Raw genomic sequence first — 20155 nt, 5'->3', positions numbered from 1 at the left:
GTGATCCAATTTTGATGTGCCCGAGTTTAGCATCCTTAAATTCTTCTGGGTCTGCTCCAATTCGAGTCTAGTCTCAGCAAGCTTTCCTTGATGCTTTGTTGCCAAGATTTCATAATTTGTTGCAGCATTCTTCAACTCATCTCTTTTCTTTGTTAAGACACCAACTTCATCTTCAAGCAATTTGTTTCGTTTGCAAACAACAAGCCATTTGCTGTACATCTTCTTATAAGCCTCCTGAATCTTCCCAAGGCTTAGGTAATCATCGTCACTGTCATCTTCAGTTTCATCCTTGAATTCTGTATCATCAACAATTCCACCAGAGGTTGTTGCAGACGCTGTTGCAACAAACTCTGTAACAACATTATCAGTGAAAAATAAATTTTTATCCGAGAATTCATTTCTTACAGTGAAAGCCACATAATTGCTGGTGTGATCATTTGCATCCTCTTGATTTTCGTCCGAATCATCACTCCATGATGCCGTGGCAGCCTTATTTTTCTTCTTGAGAGTGTTTGCACACTCCGCTTGAACATGTCCAAATCCTTCACATTCTCAGCATTGTATTCCCTCTTTTCTTTTCTTCTCTTCAAACCGTTGAGAATTAAAATTCTTCTTTTGAGAATTTTTGTTCTTTGAATTCTCTCCAAATCTCCCTTTCTTGTTGATCTTTCTCAGCATTTCATTAAATTTTTTGGTGAGTAAAGTAAGAGACTCACTCAAGTCCTCATCTTCATCGATCTCATCTTTGGTGGACATATCATCATAATCTGCATTAAGAGCAATGCCTCTACTTTTCTTTTTAGCCTTAAAGTTCATCTCAAAGGTTTGAAGATTACCTATGAGTTCATCAAGTCTCATCTTCTCCACGTTTTTTGCTTCTTCAATGGCTGTCACTTTGTAAGCAAAACGTGTCGGAAGTGATCTCAATGTCTTTTTTACCAATTTGGCGTCAGAATATTTTCCTCCAAGGGTGAAGGCTTCGTTGGCAATATCACAAAGCTTTGAGTTGAAATCGGCAATGCACTCATCCTCCTCCATTCGTAAACGTTCAAAGCGAGTTGTGAGCATTTGAAGCTTTGAAGCCTTCACAGTATCCGTACCTTCATGCGCAGTTTGAAGAATGTCCCAAGCTTCTTTTGTGGTTTCACACGTAGAAATCAATTTAAATTGATTAACATCCACAGCATTGAAAATGGCGTTCAATGCTTTTGAATTACTGTTTGCTAGCTTGTCCTTATCACTGGACCATTTCTCTTATGGCTTAGGGACGGTATTACCTTCATCATCTTTAGTTGTTGGATGAGTCCATCCGGTTAAGATAGATCGCCATGCCTTCTCATCAATAGCTTTAATGAAAGTTTTCATGCGAGCCTTCCAATATGGGTAATTGACACCTTCCAGAAACGGCGGTTTGTTCACAAATCCTCCTTATCTCAAGACATCCATTCCTGCAGAATTAACCAATACACTAGGACCTCACCGAAATACACGTCAGTGACCCGCTCTGATACCAATTGTAAGTACCGGTTTTAGTCTTTTAACAATTTATAAGACAATATGAATAATGCAGAAACATTAAATAAAAGAACACGAGAGAAATAGTATCGCGGTTCGGTAACACCCTACTCCGCGGGGCCACGCCTAGATGATGAACAATCCACTAAGAACTCTTTTACAATTCAATCAGACTTAACCTACCCGAGACTCCCTCTCTAAGAAGACGCCTATGAACTTGCAATTTCCTAATGGACTTGAACAGCGAGATCCCCTCGACTTTTTAACATTGGAATCCTTCCAACTAAGTTTTTCTCCCAAAAAATACTCAATACAAGTGCTCTCCCCTGTCTCACAACCCAGTAAAAACTCATCAAGAGACGTACAAAGACTTAAGGAACACTTTCAATAAATAAACAAGCTGTGAATAGCTTGACACATATTCAATTAATTCGCTGAACCACATCTGTTGCAAATCTTGTTGCAACAACACTGCAACATAGTTGTTACGGCCAACTTTTTCAAAACCAGACGAATCAATCTTCTTTAATTCTGAAATCTTCCCAAAACTGATAAACGAACTTGGACACGTTCTTAGGCAACATAGGAAGATCATCCAGCTATGAAATCTCAATCAAGAATCAATCAAATCAATTTTCCATCTTTGAATCAATGGTTGACTTAGAAAAATAGAAACTAAAACAAGTTTCTGGATTTTTTGAAACCTGCCAAAAGAAACTTGCCAGCTGCATAGACATTTCCAAACGCAATCATCCCAGCAAAACATTCTCAAAATAATGCCAATCAAATCCGATTACAATCAATACACAAATTGGGAAACAAATCCCAACAGGTTTTAATCATAGTGATTTGAATTACAATTCAAACCAGTGTTGAGATACGTAAATATATTGTAGTTTAAATTAGAAATAAAATCCGAATTACTTTTGGATAAAGTGTTGAAAACTGTTATTTGAGTTTTGTGATAAATTTTACAAAATCTCATTGTAAATGACATTAAAAAATATGCAATATGGATGAGGATTTGTTCCTCTCTTCATTTTGAACACATTGAAAAAAAATCATCTCAATCGGAATTGAAATGAAAAAGTTATGACATTTTTAAGTTTATAGTTGAGGAGAGAGAAAAAATAAAATATGAATTGTTTTAACAGTAGAAAACAATTCGCTCCATGTTTGGTTCAACTATTTGAATTAAACAATTCAAAAATTCAAATTGTGTTTAAAGGTTCAAATTAGTGTTGTTTTAGAAATAAAAAGAGACCATTGAAACTATCAACTAAGATTCAAATGGTAGATTTTAGAATTCATACCACCCCTAAAATTCACAATCTGAATTGTTGACAAAAATTCAAGGACAATTTTTTTCCCTCTTTCTTAAACTTTAAGCTTAAAAATGTCATAATTTCTTCGCTTTAAGTCCAATTAAGATTATATTTTCCTTACATGTTCATAATGAAGAGAGGAATAAATCTCAACAGTTTGGATTTTATAATGAGGTCTTATAAGATTTGTTACAAAATTATAATGGCAATTTTTAACACTTTATCTAAACACATATTGGATTTTATTCTTAATTCAAATCACAATTTATTTGCATATCCGAACACCGGTCGAATTGTAATTAAAATCACGACAATTCAAAGGGTCCTTTCATGCTGTCAGGCACTTTTTTTCGACACTGTGTCAGGAAATACGATAATTTGTGAAATCTTACGTTAGAACTTGCAAACCCAAATGACAAAGTTGTAAACTCGAACGATACTTTGTGAAATTTTAAATTTTACGATAAATCGTTCGAGTTTGCAAGTTCTAACATAAATTATCGTAAAATTCAAATTTCACAAATTATCGTAACTTTGACAACTTTATCATTAGAATTTGTAAGTTTTAACGTAAAATTTCATAAATTATAGTATCTCTCGGCACGGTGTTAGGAATATTCCCCCTAGTAACATAACGGAATCCTAATTCAAATTACCATAACTCAAACCAAATCAACAATTTGAGTTGTTGAACCAAACAAGGCCTCAGATTGTTAGAATATAGCGGATAAAAATTCTAAAGTGAAATGTTTAAACCATTGTTAATAATTTGAATTGTCCGTATTTAGTTCTCTCCTAAACATCAATCTAATGTCGCATTTACCAAACCGTAAAGGAATGTAATAGGAAACGAATGGAATTGGAAAGAAAAGTAAAGTAATAGGATTAAAGGTCATTCATTCCCTTCAAGTGTTTACTTGACTATTAAATGGTATAATGGAAAACAATTTTGGGCCCGTTTAGTTCGCTGATTTGAGTTTTTAATTCGAGTTTAGATTTGACTTTATGTAAGATCTTTTTATTGTAGTAAAAAAGTTAGATGTGACTGTTTCTGAGAGCTTTTTACTGTAGCAAAACTCGAATCGGTGAAATAAGTGGGGCCTTCATTCCCTTTTTATGTTTATTAAAATTAGGAATATCAATGTTATTAATGTAATCACTAAAATATCTTTTCTTTTACACAATTTGATAATCATTAATTATTTAATAATTCATTAATGGTAGATAAGTAAACTTAGTATTTATTCTCTTTGATAGGGAATTAATATTAAAGAGGGTGTAAAGATTGACATTCTCTTTCTTTATTCTCTTTATTATGTGAGGCTCACTAAATCTCTATTAATTAGTAAACAAATAAATGAGAATCAATCCTCACTTTTCTTTTCCTTCGATGCAAAGTAAATATACCTTAAATCACAACTATTTGAATTCAATTGTTTGATTTGAGTCGTTGAAACATGCATGGAATAAACAATCTTCTGTTTTTTCGCCCAAAAGAATAAAAGCACTAATTTACATCTACCCTCCTTACAACACATGCTACACAGCCCTCAGCCCATATAGGCTTAGTTTGGTAGTGTTGTAGAGTTTAGAAAAATTGTTTTTAATTGTGCTGAAGGAAGAAGCAGCTGAGTATTTGGTAAACTGTAATTATAGTAGTTGTACTGGTTTGAAAATCAGTGTAATAGTGTTTGATAAATTTTGATGTTGAAATGCTGTGGGTATGTAAAATGACCAAAATAAACATAGTATGAAACTTAAATATATATAATTATTTTTTGTATTTAAAAATACTTGTTTAACTTAAAAAAAACATAATGCTATGATTTTGAGTTTTTTAACAATAAATTTATGATAATTAATTTTTTTTTTCATTTCTTCATTCACAATATAGTTACAACTAAAAAGAGCATTAGTGAGTAATCAACTTGTTGCAATTTGATCTCATACTTCATTCATTTATTGTGATAATAAAAAACTAGTATTTTGATTTTCTTCTGCATTATCCTCAAGTTGATTGTCTTTATAAACGATACCATCTGGATCCACCTCAAGGAGTATGAGACTTGAGGCCATGTCAACGACGTAAAAGAGCAAATGAGACAAACTGCAGATATTGGCTTAGTTTGGTAGAGATTTTGGGAGCCCAAAATGAATTATCTACCTAGCTAAAGTATCAAAAGCAAAGATTAGATTATAGAGGAATTATAACGGATAATCACTACCGTAATGATCGAACTAAAGAACAAGTATGCTATTCCTATACGCCAGTTTTTTAAAACTATCAAAACCGTTTTCATTTTAGCCTTCCATTCTTCCATTTCCCATTTCCCATCTCCATACCATTCTTCCTATACTTCTTCACACTCAATCAAAACCAAGTAAAAGACAAAAAATGAAAAAATGAAGATCATTGTTTTATATGCTGCCATGTAAAGATTTACACAATTCTAAGGATATAAACAAGCAGTAAAATGAAGATTGGTCTCACACAACCCAATCAAAACGCATACACATCTAAAAAGAATATAAGAAAACAGATTATATCAACAATCAAAGAGACACCTAAATTCCAAAAAAGAAAAAAAAAAGAAAAAGAAAAAGAAAAGCAAAGAAACAAAGATCATCATATTGCAAGAAATTTATTTACATAGTTCTACTCCAAAGGACATATCAAGAAACAATTAAAGAAGATTGGTCTCATACGAACCAACCCCCCAATCTAATAACCTAAACATAGTTCAATGCTCCAATCACAGCACCACATCTAAGAAGTACCGTGTCAATAACTCTGACTAAATCTTGAAGTGAAGCCGATTAGAAACTGTGCTTGAAACCCAGACAATGCTTGCCGCGAACAGCACCAGGCCTCACAAACAAATACGGCGACTTCTTGGAATTGGACATCTTCTTGGTAAATCCCCTTTTCCCCAACTTCCTCATTCTCTGTCTCCCGAATTTCCCGTTCACCGACCACGGAACAAGCTCGTCGTTCAAAGCATACGCATCATCATCATCATCATCGAAATCACCATAGCCATCATCAAGAAAATGAAGGCCTTGGGGTTCGATTGCAATTTAGTCGTTTACAGGGGAAGATCCAAACCCATTATCTTCATCTTGGTGATCTTTTTGGTGTCGTTTTTCTTGTTTGGGCTCTTCAGAGTCGTAGTCGTCGTCGGCGTCTGAGGCGCTGATGAGTTCCCAGTGTGAGAGAGACTGAGACCGAGACCGAAATAGACCCAAATCATCATCTTCTTCAGATGATGATGATATTTCCAAGAAGTCGTATTCGTCTTCGTCGGAGAACAGAGACGCCATTGAACTCTTCTTGTCCATTCTCTTCTTCTTTGCTTGTGATTTGATTTGATTTCTGGTTCGGTGGTGATGGAGGAGAACGTGGAATTAGGGTTTGGAGTGAGCAAAGAAGGGATTTTAGGGAAGACGCGGTTGGGGGGAGAAAGGAGAGAAGAATGGCCATGACAGAATGAGGATAGTTTCTTTCATGGTTGTAGAAAAATTTTGGAGGCAGGCAGACAAATGGGATAGTTTGGGAATTAATGAAATTTTTATTGAATGAAACGGGATTCCCGCACAATCTAGAATCAGAAGCAGCCTTTCGGTTGCTTCTGATTTTGAGCCTAAATTTCATAAAAATTATTTAAAAAGTATTTTTTGGGTCTTTTACTAAACACAAAAAATAATTTTAACTAGAGAATTCATTTTTGGTTCTCAAAATCTCTACCAAACTAAACCTAAGCCTAAGTCAATGATTGCATGAGGGAAAAAAAGCGGGAGAGCAGCAAAATGCAAAGTCAAAACAAAAATTATGCAATAAACAAGTCTTTGGTAGTTATGCAAGAAACAAGTCATTGGTAGTTATGCAATTAACAAGTTTTTGGTAGATATGCACTAAATAAGTTTTTTTGTAGTTATGCAATAAACAAGTTCATAACAATAAACAACTGATTCAAATTTTTAATTCGAGTTTAGATGTGACTTTATGTGAGCTTTTTACTGTGGTAAAAAAGTTAGATATGATTGTTTCTGAAAACTTTTTACTGTAACAAAACTCGAATTCTAAACTCAAATCAGTGAAATGAACGAGACTTTAGCTCCACAAAAATGTACCTCATTCCGTAACCTTTGAAGCTCTCGTGTGGACACAGTACAAAGTGCCAAGCATAAGCTATTTAACTATTGAACTAATGTTTTCTTTTGTGCAGATTAATTTAACACAATGAAAATTAATCTTGAGTCCATTGAGTCTCAAAGTGTGAACGTTAATGTTAAGGAGATTGATGGACCGAGTTTTAATACTGAAACTCAATGCGAGCAACTACCGAAAAGAAAGAGGAAGCTGACCTCAAAAGTTTGGAGTCACTTATTTGTACCAGAGATTGGTTATATGGTGACAAAGGTGGTTTCAAACTAATTTAATTTATTCATATTTTCTAACTTGATTTTGAACTAAACTTGTATGTATATATACAAGGTTTTAAAAGGCGGAATCGGGCCTCGAGGTGTTTTGCCTTTACGAGGCGAGGCGTAAGCCTCGATAAATGCTTATAAAAAAATTGAAAAAAAAATAATAGTAATAAAAATTAAATTCATACTTAATAATCATTAAAAACAAGAAATTTAATTAAACATCCACATAAAGAAAAGTCTATTTCACTACTAGAAGCGTAAAAAAGACTAAATAATTATCAAATCCTAATATCATAAGATTCATAATGCACGTGAAGGAGAGGTGAGGTGCGAAGAAGAAGAAGAAAAAGGAGATCGGCTGTGCTGGCTGGTATGCTTCTTTTCTTAAGGTTTTTCTTACTCATTTCGGGCCTGATTACGTTGGGCCTTTTAAAACTGTTAGGCATGCATCTTTTGGGTTTAAAAACCCCCCAGAATCCTCATTCCAATGAGGCAGATGCCTCAATAACCGCCTGAGGTGCCGCTCAAAGGCTTGCGCCTCAAGTGGCTGAGGCGCACACCTCAACTCCTACCCTGTAAGGCATAGGAGTTGAGGCGCTTTTCGAGCGCCTTGCCACGAGGCGTGCCCCTCATGCACTTTTTAAAACCTTGTATATATATATTTTTTTCGTGTAGATTTCAATGAAGAGGTGGAGGATCTCACACAAGATATTTTAACTTTTAATTGAAAGATGAGGAACCTTTCTCATAGGGATCAACTTCTGTTGTACCTGATGATGTGACTCCCTTACTGCAGTAAATTATTTAACTGTTTAATGATTAATCATGTATGCTTATTTTCTAATTTGTGAGAGACTTTTATGTGTTTGTTTTAATTTTAAACTTAGATTATTTAATGTCTCTTTAGCATGTTAAATAGGTTGAGAAATAAATCTTTAAGTACAAACAGGTTGAGAAACATGTTTTATCACCCATTTTATAAACAAGTTCAAAAATAAGTTCAGAAATATATTAACACGACCCATTTATCACACATTTTATAAAACATATTCAAAAATAGGTTAACCCGACCCATTTATTACTCATTTTATAAACGGGTTGGTAGGTAATCAACAGGTTGACACGACACATTTACGACCTGTTTAATAAATTGATTAGTCGTGCTGTGTCAACCCGTTAATATACATGACGTGTTTGGATTTTGTATTTCGACACGAATAATAAATGGGTCGTGTTCATGTCAGGTCTAATCGTGTCAACTGAGGGGGTCAACACGATACGAACACGACCCAAATTGCCACCCCTAAATGGAGGTATAGAAGGATTGTGTGTGCTTTTTTTTTTCTTTTTTCAATTTAAATAAAATATAAAATCGTGAGCTCGAGTTGTGGCAGTTTAAACTTGTTTTTGTTTTAATTGTAAATTCTGAGAAAATATAAATTACAATTTGACATGTTGTTTGAATATGCAATTAAATTGTAAATCTGAGCATTGAATAAAGTTTGAATCTTGTCTTTAAATGTGTGTTGAAAATATGAATTTGAACAAATGGGTCTAGAATGTGTGTAATCAGGGGATGAATTCTGAAATATGTGGTTGTGGACAGGTTTGAACCAACTATCCAATTCGAATTTGGTTTCAAATGAATCTACCTTTTCTAACGTTAGTAGGGTGGGTTCTATTTTAAACTATAAGATTTACATAAAAGATCCGTTTGATTTGTTGATTCGAGTTTTTAATTTGAGTTGAGATGTTATTTTATGCGAGAGCTTTTTACTGTAATAAAAAAGTTAAATATGACTGTTTCTAAAATTTTTTATTGCAGCAAAATTTGAATCGGTAAAATGAACGAAGACTGTCATATTATACTTTTTCATTTTGATTAAATCTAATATTTACAAGCACCCACTGTCAATAGAAACCTCCTCACTATAAACAAGGAAATTGTGCACATTTTAATAAAAGTTTAGAATGAATATTGTGATTAACTATATTATCAATATCAAAGCAAGAGAAAGTTTGAGACACTTGCGGGTGTTTTATTTAAATACAATCAAAATTCAAATGTAATGCATCAGCAAATAAAATAAAACAAAAAAAGCAAATGAAATGGACAAAAACCAATCAACAAAAAGTTATGAGTGGTTTCACCAAACACTTTTCCTAAAGCTAAAAGTAGAAATGCCTTTCAACTGCTAAAAATTGCTTTGGTGATATTAATAGACTTCTACATATAATAATAAGCAAGGGAATAGCAAAAGAAATATTGGAGGATTTGGAGGCAGCTGAAGGAAATAAGAGCAACATTGAAAACCAAGTCATCTCTTCAAGCTTCTCACAATGAAAAATTTACATGACCTCCTTTCCCCTCTGTTGAAGTACAGTTCTGTGCGCAACTTCACCAGCCAAAGTAACAAAATAGGTTACCTGCCAGAAACAAAAGCATAATAAGTTGGTACTTAAGCATCAACTAGTGTGCAATTAAAGCATCTATCCTGGTACTGAACCAAAATTAGCGGCGGAAAAAATAACACTTACTAGCTCTAACGAGCCGACTCTGTGAAGCAGGAATCCGTCAATGACCTCCCTAGAAAACTCAACCCCAACAAAAGAGGAAAGTCAGGAAAAAGGTTGCAAAACCCATAGAAGAACAATACAAGAGAGACAGAATTTGTCTACCAAATTTAGTTTACCGCGTGACGTGGCGTATTCCTAATTTTATCTCTACGTGAGTGGAAATGTCTTTTTTCTTACAAAATTTTTACAATAAATTTGGTGGCACTAGTATTATTTGGAAGGCAGAGATGCACCTTCTAAATACCGTTCTTCCATTTGAGGAGGATAGGTAAGGTCCTTTGACATTTGAGCCTGGATTCTCGATGTAAGAAATGCCACCTTGTGTGCAATCCTGCCCACTTATGTATGCATTCTGGAAAAATGACGAGCCTGGAGTTGGTGTTTTCGTCTCATTTGGAACTTATTCAGATATCAAAATAAAAGAAAGCTAGGTGTGTGAACAATTTCACCTATGAATCTTGAATATAAGGAATTGCCATTTCTTACCACTTCGAATTTCATGAACGTCTGATGTAGAGTTTCAAAAACTTGGCTTGCCTCCATTTCCCTGTCCCAATCTTCACAGGCAATCAACGGGTGGAATCCAACAACAATGCACCTGATTTACAGAAGTAAATCTATACAGCCATTTAGAATGTCTTAGAATTAAAGTAGGCGCAGGTCTTATTCTAGAAGAATCAGCTAAACAGACATAATACTAATCTTAGAATGTCCAAACAGCTAATAAACATCGAATTTTACCAGTTGCCAATGGTTGCTTCCAGTGTTCTTGTCAGCCAATTTAATTGATTGTTTGCTGTGTCGTTTAATGGTTCCATGAGCACATCCTTCAAGTGTAAAATGAGTTCAAGTAAGCTAAACAGATAAAAATGACAGGCATAAGACAACAGTACCTATAATATAATCCAGACTCCTATTCACATCCTTCATTCGGAGGTGACTAGCTGATAATTATAAGAGGCAACAAACAACCTTATGCTCTCTTTGAGTACTCTTGAGAGCCAATGGGGATGACCTTTTAATGCAAACAATCATGACTCGTCGACATATTTTAATTGCCACGACCATTATAATTGATGAGAATCCATCCAAGGGAGTATGAATTGGTTTTGAATAAATATCTCAACTTGTATCCTACATGACCTTTGTGATGAGATAAAGCCTTCTGAACTCCTAATTTATCTTATACTTTGTAAAAACAGCCATAAACCTCGTCTTAATGTAACATATTAGAGAGCTCCGTTATCATCTTAATCTCACAACATTATCATATCTTCTATTCACTCTCTAAAATACACAATTTTATGTTTTTCTGCATGATGGAATCATCCTAGTTATATGCTTCAGTTATAGTGTCTGTTCAAAAACTCGGCCCCACTACCAAAAGAACACCTTCACTAATTTGACTTCACATAATAATAATCAAACGGGAAGAAAAAAGCTGTTTAACAGAATAATATTTCCAATAGTATGCTTTACATAGGTTCTAAGTCATTATCGTATGCTAAATCCAAAAAGACCCTTCTTGAAAAAAAGTTAAAAGAGATAAATACATAACTTTTCTGGACTCGGCAATGAGTAGATACCTGTAATAAGCCAGTATTAACTCCAATAACGTCCAAGGTTTTCCCATAAGATACATTGACCTGCTGTAGAAAACAACCCCCTTCTTCGTGTACTTTTGAGACTGTAGTGGTGTACCTGTGGATATTTACTATTGTAAACTACTAACTGAAGTAATATACAGAGAAAGGCAGCTACTGCAATATGCATATATATGTAAAGGAAAATTATTAGCAGAACACAATGCATCCAATTAAGAGCATATTACAAAAGGATGTCATACCAAGGGATTTTCAGTGAGGGGACGATCCGAGTAGCCTGTAAAGAATAGAATCTCCGTTAACAACAAAAACAAGGAAAACGAATCTAAGCAGAAAGAAAACAATTTTGAGTCTCTATGACCACTGTCCCCGGTGGAAAATCAATACACGATGTCCATTGTCTTAAAGCAACACCAATTACCAATTAACAATTCAATACTCTCCCACCAAATTAAGCTTTTATCATTTTTTTTATTACATTTTGATATTTTCGTATTTCAATTGCTCTCTATAGCAAAATCTAAAGTAGTTTTTTTCCGTGCTGAGAACAGGATGAGCTTACATTCTGAACTAGCGGATCATCTTCTCCAAACTCACCGACATTCACCACAAACCTTGCCTTATAGGTCTTTGCCACCTTCTCCAACTTATAGACAACAATTAAAATCAAATAATCCATAAATAAATAATGAGAGAGGAAACTATATGGAGAAAGAAGAGTTCTATGTGAGAAGAAGGATAGGAGTTCATGCTTATCTCGTAAGAATAAAAACTCAACCAAACTTGTATGTAAATAAATAGATTCTATTATGTCTCTAAATGTAAAAGTAAAAAACACCAAATCTCTCACTCAAAATGAATCCAAATGGGCCAACACTTCTTCTACTTTGTTAACCAATCCCAAAACAATTAAATTTTTGGTTCCTAAAGCCACTGAGGAGATGAAACTTTCCGAGTTTGTTATAGTCTAATAGAACAAAACTTTTACATCATTAAAAGTTTGAACAGAGAGAGAACTGAAAAGATCCAGAAAACCTTGTATCACACATAGTGGCATTCGAATACAAAAGTTGCTTTCGTTTCCCAACAAAAAGTAAAAGCAATACTCTTTCTGAAATCCATTCAGCAAACTTCAATCTTTGGTTGGCTAAAAGAAAGAACCTCACTCAAAAGCATTTGGGATTAAATTCCATTTTTTTTTTGTTCCCGAACTATGTCGAATCCCATATTAGTACCTGATTTTGAAAATATCTCAAAACAAGTTCCCGCAACTGCTAAATTGCCCAAAACAAACCTCCTTCTAAAAAGTTGTGCCTTTTCTCGTCGAGATTTTAACAGACGGTTGGACAAAATGACCGGAGCAATTTCGTAGATCGAGAACTTGTTCTAAGATATTTTAAAATTCAGGTATCAAAAATTAAATGGTCAACTACTTTGAGGACTAAAAATTAGATAAACCCGAGCCTATGACCCGTTCATTTCGTCGATTCGAGTTTAGAATTCGAGTTTTGTTACAGTAAAAAACTCTCAGAAACAATCACATCTAACTTTTTTATTATAGTAAAAAATTCTCATATAAAGTCACATCTCAACTCAAATTAAAAACTCGAATCAACGAACTGAACGGCCATTATGAGATTTACTCAAGCCATTCAACAAACAAGTAATGGGCATACGTGTAAGTCTACAGAGTGAAAACACAACCCAAGTTATATACATATTACGAAATAACCAACCTGTTTCAGAAGGTGGGTCTGTTGGTTGACAGGTCTGAAGCCTCCTCTGACACTTATGAAATGCAAATCCCGATGTCTACTCTCACTTGTGTTGATGTGCACAGACTTCTGCGGCTGGCCAAGTTTAAGAGCAAAGAAGAGAGCAAAGCAAAGAGCCAACTGAGCTACAAGAGTACGAACCCAATCCCATGGTTTCTCCATTTTTTTTCTAAAAGAAAGATATGGATCTTCACACCCTCATCTCAACTCATGGATACGTATAAACAGATCTATCTATCTTTCTTTCTTTCTTTCTTTTTTTTTGGTTGAAACACTTGTAATAAGTATCATTTTATGATGTGACCGTGTTTGGATAGATTATGGAAATTTCGGAAAGGCAAAAGAAGAACAAAAACGAAAAAACTATTTGATGTGATATAATAGCATTATTGATAAGCTTGCACATGATTTAATCGTTGTTGTCGTTGTAAAATGCCGAGGTTTGCTCACATGACGTGCAGACATGTTTTAACTCATTTTAAGTCGTACTTTTTCAGCCAATAACCTCCCATTGGAACGCCAATGCACATTTAACCCCGTGATATATATATATATATATATATATATATATATTTTTTTTTTTTCCCTTTCCATTTATTTTTCTTCAGGTTTTATATCAAAAGACCATATTATCCCTGTTTAAAATTCAGAACTGAAGAAGAAAAAACCCATCTTCTTATTCTTAAAAAAAAAAAAGAAGAAAGAGAAACCTCTTCAAACCAAAAAACCCTCCCTCCCTATTCTTCTTGGCCGGCGCCGCCCTTACCGCCGTTTAACTCCGGCGTCCATCTTCGTCGCACTCCGGCATTGTCTTTGGTGATTAAAAGAGATAAATCCTAAGATTATCAAACTCTAAAAGCTTGAAGATTCAAGCTCTAAGGTTGGTAAATTAATCTTAAAATCTATTCTTTTTTCTTTAAATAGTTGTTAGAATATTGGGATTTCATATTTATGTGTTTTAGTTGAAAAAACAATAAGATTCATCTTATTTTCATGTTTTCTCGACCTGGAAAATTGAAAATTTCAAAGAACAACGATAATGAACAGTAATGAGTAGACGGGAGGACCGATCAAACTGGTCTGAAATTTTTTAACTGATCTGAACGGTATTTTCAGTTTGCTCATTACTTGAATTCATGGTGATTTTTTGCCCGTTCACTTCGCTGATTCGAGTTTGTAATTTGAGTTGAGATGTGATTTTATGTAATAACTTTTTACTGTAGTAAAAAAATTAAATGTGACTGTTTTTAAGAGTTTTTTACTGTAACAAAACTTGAATTCTAAACTCAAATGGCAAAATGAACGGAATTTTTATTTATTTATAGTTTTTTTGTCGTTCTCTAATAGTAATATTTTTTGTTATCATCTTTATAGAAAATGGCTGAGATTGTCATACATTGTAAATATGATGGGGAATGGAATAAGAAAGAGGAAGACTTTTACAAATGGTGCTCGAGGAATAATGAAAGGAGGAGTCTGGTATTATTAGATGGTCCAAATAAAGTGAAATTTTGTGATATTCTTAACAACTTATTTGAAACGTTTCCTATGAATCGATTAAGTATAGATTTGAAAGTGAGTTATATTTCTCTTTCTTCGTCAATGTTGGAACCTGTATTTATCTTGGATGATTTTGATGCTAAGTAATATCTTTTGGATCGTTGTACTTATATAGAAACATAGAAGCATGTTATAAATGTGACTACGACTTTCATGAAAAATAGATTCGATCATTGATTTTGGATTTAGATTTCGTTATGATAATTTAATAAATTTGAGTGTTCAAGGCACTATTTATAAATTAGAAGATCGATTTCCTCACTGAATCGAAGAATGACACGATCGATCTTTCTGATCCGTCTAACTACGGTACACCTAATTTCTCGGTCTGAAAGAAATCATTGCGATGGAAAGTTATGTTTTATTTTAAATTTTGTGAATGATAATTCCATGAATTTATTAGCTAAGGTAATATTTTCACATCATTACTATTGGAACACTATAATTTCTATATTATCTATATTTTATTTGTCGATTTTTCTATTTTGGATATTTTTATGACTAAACATTTATTTCTTGAATATGTAATTTGATTCTTACATGTATTTCGTTGCAATCATTTTATTTGATCATTTAGGAGCTTAATCTTTCTTTTCAATTATTTTATTTTATCATTTAGGTGCTTAATCTTTCTTTTATGGTTAATGGCTTAATAGGTTGTCGTTAGTTTATTTTAAGAGTCACAACACAATTTCCTTTTTTTTTTTTTTTGTAATTCGTTAAAAAAATATACTGCTCAATTTAAATTTATTAAGAAATGACAATATGTTGACTACCAATCAAAATACTAAGAATGGTAGAACTTCTTTGAAATGAAAATATAATTTTAAGGATGATATATATGTTGATTTCAAAACAATTTTGGGTGCGGAAACGTAGAAATTCAGATCGAGTCTGAACAAAAATTTTTATAAAACTTTTGAGAATACTATAGAATATATTAATTTATAACGAATAAATTAATCTAATTAATTTAGAACTGGAATTATATTTAGCAACCAATTATGATGATATTTTAATTTCTTTGACCACGAACAAACCTAGTAGTCAGGTTTCTCATATCACCAAGAGACTTCCTCGTCAATTCCTTGATTCTATCAAGAATATGTGTGTGGGCATACCTGAAAATAGAGAAAACAGTTATCACTCTCTCACATGTCTTCTATAAACATCAACACATATACAACGTGAAACTGGGAATGAAAAAACTTTTTCTCTCCACAAAACCGGCCACTCTAAGCAAATAGGAGAGCACAAATTGTGTTTTCTAATTTTCTGCAAACTCTATTTATAGAACACTAGAGGAATTCCTTTCTTTAGCTTAAAGATAAAGTAACTAAATATAGAGATTAATTTTAAATCATATTTAAAATTAGATATATTCTCAGTTGACTTTTGGAACAATTTTCTCTCTCTTTTTATCCATATAGGGCTAGCCACTACAAGGATAATCGCCCCTGTGGTTGGCAATTTTTAGCAAATAAGGGAAGAAAAAAAAATATCTCATTTATCATGTAGTCCAATATGAACTCAGATTCAAATTCTAATTAAAGTCTAACTCCAATTTAATTTGAATTCCAATTAGATAACTTATCAAACAAGTAAACCGAGTAACTTGGAGAGCAAGCAACTGAATCTCATAGGGATTCTCCCTGCTATAGGCGTGTACCAGATGTGATCTCCATCACATCTGTTTTTCAAAATTCAATATTAAATAATCACATTATTTAATAAATAACTAATTCTAAATTCTTGTTTTACCCTTAGTATCTTGTAGAATTACAAGGACGATGCAGAGACTTATGGACATATAATATCAAGCTCTAATAAAATCAGTAATTAATCAAACTCTTTAATTAATTAATTAATCTTATTAATTATAAAGTTATTAAACTATAAACTTGGAATTGCCCTCTTAATGTTATAGACATTTACTTACATTTGTGGAACATCCATTTGATATAGTCACTTCATATAGATCAATCTTCCATAAATAATTTATAACTAGAGCTAGGTGAAATCCGTTAACCTCTGTATTTACATCTTTCTTCTTGAGTTCCATTGATTCTCTAATGAATTATATATTCATAAAATAAATTCATGAATATGCTCGTTACAAATTCAAGTACCGAACCAACACTTAAGGAAATTATATATCTACTTCTTTTTCAAGAAAGAATGGATTCTATCTTGTAATATTAGCATTCTCGGCTTCTTTTTTCATCATGTCTCCAAGATACAAGGAATAAGATTTAGTAATCTCGAAATCCATAAATAGGAGATTGCTAATAACTTAAGATTAAGATCATTTTATATATGACCATTGGTAGACCCAATTAGAATTTCTATACTTAACAAAAATTATCAGAAATTCATACTGTGTTTTATCCCAGTTCTGCATAATCTCATTATGTAAAATATACTCATTCGATATCTCTCCATATCAATGATGTAGATAAGTTCCTTTCATTCTTAATGGGAATGATACGTATTTATAATGTTTTAATTAAAGATTATGAACTTTAATTAAATTCATTACGGACTTTTTTCGATTATCATCCTTAAATATTATCATCTTGTATATAACACTTATATACCATATCTAAGGTCACATAAATAATCATGAAATTTTCAATTGTATCCATAAAGTATATATTACAATACATGCACATAAATCATGAAATTTATATTCTAACAAATAACAAAATCTAAAATTACATCTAATGCTTTAAGGACACCATTCCCAATAATATATTGATAAATTGAGTTGTTATTGTCGCGCCCCCAAACCGGGGTTAGTGACGTGGAGACTCGTTTAGAAACTTAAACCTGTTTGAGAGAGTGATTAGTAAATATTTTAATTTCTTTCAAATCTAAAACATCCAGGTATTTCCAAACGAGCCCTCTTATTTTTTTTTCAAGAGGAATTCAATTCCAAGAAGGGTGGTGGAATTTCCAACCAAACCAGTTTAAAACCACGTCCCTGGTATCAAGTCAGGAATTCCCACATGTGTTTAGCATACATGAATATAAACAAAAGTAAATGTGACATCAACCACAGTCTAGTAATATTTAAGTTTACAATCCATAATCTTTTATACATGCCTTGAAATAAAAGATAAGAGGAAAGACAACTCTTCACTTTCCGAGGTCAAGTCCACGTCACCGGTAGTAGCTACCTACTCCGCACTACTTCTCGCGTCGCCTGGAGGGGTTTAATACATTTGAAAACAAGAAAGGTGAGCGAAATGGCCAGTAGGATATAATTTTATAAAGCATTTAAAATAAAAGGTACTCACGGTTTGAAGATATACACCCGGAACCGGTCATCCCTTTTTAGAAAAGGAAATACTCACATAGAAAATATCTGTATAATGAAAGTGTGCAGCTCATCATACCACTAAACAAGAAGCGGTAAAAATGTCTGTCTAGAGAAAAGAAAACGAAGGGGCGCGATCCAAAGGCTCACATTCGTCATTTCAAAATAAGGCCCCACGTCAACATAGGGAAGTGACCAACGCGACGGTTGTGTTCCTCAAGAAAATCCGAAGCATCCAGACCATTATTGCGGACGAAGGCTCGGGACCGGTTTCCCACACCTGAAGCACGGAAGAACAACTGAACCTACGCTTGTGGCTGTCTAAAAGAAACCCTCGACCTGAGGGGTAGCTGTTGTAGGGGAAAATGTGGAAGACGCGTGGAAGAATGACAATACGTGGCCTTAACTTCTCCTCGCAAAGCAACAACCCTCGACGTCTGGGGCTCCCTTCCATTCCGTCGCGAAGAGCCCAAGTAAGAAGTCCAACTTAGGGCGTCAATTTCATTTGGCGTCGACAGATCGTACTGTCGACCTTACAACATAAAAATCCCTCGTCATAGAATCGACCGCCAAGAAAGACAATTGGGCTAAACAACACTGGCAACGAGGGGAATGCTCATTGGGGGAAAGCCTGACATGGCAAGTTGCATACAGAAATGAGGGATGTCTGCAATGCAGGCATTAAATGCAAACCGTTAAACTGCCCCACGGGGGACAGAGAAGGGTTACAGGTACGCATAGAGCCGTAATAGGAGACTAATTGGCTGAGTGAGCAGTACTCCAAGTGATTAGTGGGCTACGTCTGGGCCTAAAAAGGAAGAGCACTTGAGTGCTTCTGCCTACAAAGGAAACTCACCCAGCGAAGGAAGCTCCAATATAAAAGAGGCAACGCCCCATACAGAAAAAGGGTTCAGGTCCAAGAAAGAGAAAAAAGAACAAGAGAGCAATTGATGTAAATTGTAATCACCTCAAAAAGAATATACCACCACATTGGATGTAGCTCTGATTTTATAGAGTGAACCACTATAAAATCTCTTGTGTTCCTCTACTTTAAAGCACGATTCTTACTGATTGCCCATCCCTCCAAAAAACATCAAACACCTTCGGCACAAAACTCTTACATATAACCTATATTAAAATCGGTAGTCCAACGGGAAACCTAGAGGTAACCCGGTCTGTTTTTGTTGACGAAAATTCACCGTCAACAGTGTATAACAAAAATTTTCACAAAACTTTTGAGATATTCTATAGATTATATTAATTTATGCATGAATAAATTAATCACATTAATTTATTTATTAAGAACTCAATTAGGAATAATACCTGGCGGCCGATTAGGATGATAGCTTGAGCTCTTTGACCTCGAACAATCCTTGCTCTAAAGCTTTGTGTTTAGAAAACCAATGTCTTCCACGTCAATTCCTAGAATCCACGAAGACGTGCGTGTGGGCACACCTTAGACAAACGGGTTAGAATAAACACTCGAATTTCCATAAACACCAACGCATGCACGATGTGAAATTTTTGGAAAATTTTTTTTTCCTTCTCACTCTAAGAGAATTTCGGCCACCACTAAAAAATTAGGGTAAAAATTGTTTCAAAAATTGTCTCGCATAATTTTCTATCATTCTCTTATTTATAGGGTAGAAGTCAAACTTCTAGAAGGAATCCAATCTCTAGCTCCAAGATAAAGCTTATTAATTATCTCCTATTTGAATTTGAAACAAAATCTCACATTCCCTTATCCTTAGTGTGGCCGGCCACCTTAGGGAATTCTCATCCCTGTGTGGCACCAATTTGTAGATAGGAAAGGAAGAGAAAATCATCATTTATCCTATAGTCCAATTTTGACTCAAATTTAAATTCCAATTTAAGTCAAACTTAAATTAATTTGAATTCTAAATTGAACAACTTATCAAATAAGTTTAAATTGATAAATCTAGATGTGTTCAAATTTAAATTTAAATAATCACATTATTTAAATAATAATTAATTCTCAATTAATTATTTTCGAGTGCTTAATTTTAGAATTCCGTAATTCTAAAATTC

At 33.8% G+C, this 20155-nt stretch overlaps 2 protein-coding genes across 4 annotated transcripts; both read right to left on the bottom strand.

The window, feature by feature from the left end:
- Positions 1-5657: 5657 nt before the first annotated feature.
- On the bottom strand, positions 5658-6179 carry LOC21406291. The gene is made up of 2 exons (XM_010099982.2): positions 5931-6179; positions 5658-5825 (listed from the first exon to the last, which is right to left on the bottom strand). The coding sequence occupies exons 1-2, from the start codon at positions 6177-6179 to the stop codon at positions 5658-5660; spliced, it is 417 nt and encodes a 138-aa protein (XP_010098284.2).
- A 3246-nt stretch (positions 6180-9425) lies between these two features.
- Positions 9426-13501, bottom strand: LOC21406290. 3 transcript variants are annotated; one of them, XM_024166876.1, is made up of 9 exons: positions 13189-13501; positions 12015-12098; positions 11695-11729; positions 11435-11549; positions 10590-10675; positions 10335-10446; positions 10082-10200; positions 9810-9858; positions 9426-9698 (listed from the first exon to the last, which is right to left on the bottom strand). In XM_024166876.1, the coding sequence occupies exons 1-9, from the start codon at positions 13387-13389 to the stop codon at positions 9621-9623; spliced, it is 879 nt and encodes a 292-aa protein (XP_024022644.1). In that variant the 5' UTR covers positions 13390-13501; the 3' UTR covers positions 9426-9620. The 3 variants fall into 3 exon arrangements, with proteins under 3 accessions (XP_024022644.1, XP_024022646.1, XP_024022645.1); XM_024166877.1 differs by having other exon boundaries at positions 9622-9698; positions 9810-9866; XM_024166878.1 differs by lacking the exon at positions 12015-12098 and having other exon boundaries at positions 13189-13500.
- Positions 13502-20155: the final 6654 nt, after the last annotated feature.

Source organism: Morus notabilis, unplaced genomic scaffold, assembly GCF_000414095.1.
Source record: "Morus notabilis unplaced genomic scaffold, ASM41409v2 Scaffold156, whole genome shotgun sequence".
Lineage (NCBI taxonomy): Eukaryota > Viridiplantae > Streptophyta > Magnoliopsida > Rosales > Moraceae > Morus > Morus notabilis.
The sequence above is the reverse complement of the archived record's forward strand: the minus strand, read 5'-3'. Positions and strand labels throughout refer to the sequence as shown.

Excerpts from the sequence above, each read along its gene's own strand:
- LOC21406291 (XM_010099982.2), bottom strand. The coding sequence starts at position 6,179 with ATGGACAAGAAGAGTTCAATGGCGTCTCTGTTCTCCGACGAAGACGAA. Across the intron at positions 5,826-5,930 it reads ATGGGTTTGGATCTTCCCCT|CTTGTTCCGTGGTCGGTGAA; the intron begins GTAAACGACTAA and ends TTGAACGACGAG.
- LOC21406290 (XM_024166876.1), bottom strand. The coding sequence starts at position 13,389 with ATGGAGAAACCATGGGATTGGGTTCGTACTCTTGTAGCTCAGTTGGCT. Across the intron at positions 10,447-10,589 it reads GAAGCAACCATTGGCAACTG|GTGCATTGTTGTTGGATTCC; the intron begins GTAAAATTCGAT and ends TCTGTAAATCAG. Across the intron at positions 9,859-10,081 it reads GGAAGAACGGTATTTAGAAG|GGAGGTCATTGACGGATTCC; the intron begins GTGCATCTCTGC and ends TGAGTTTTCTAG.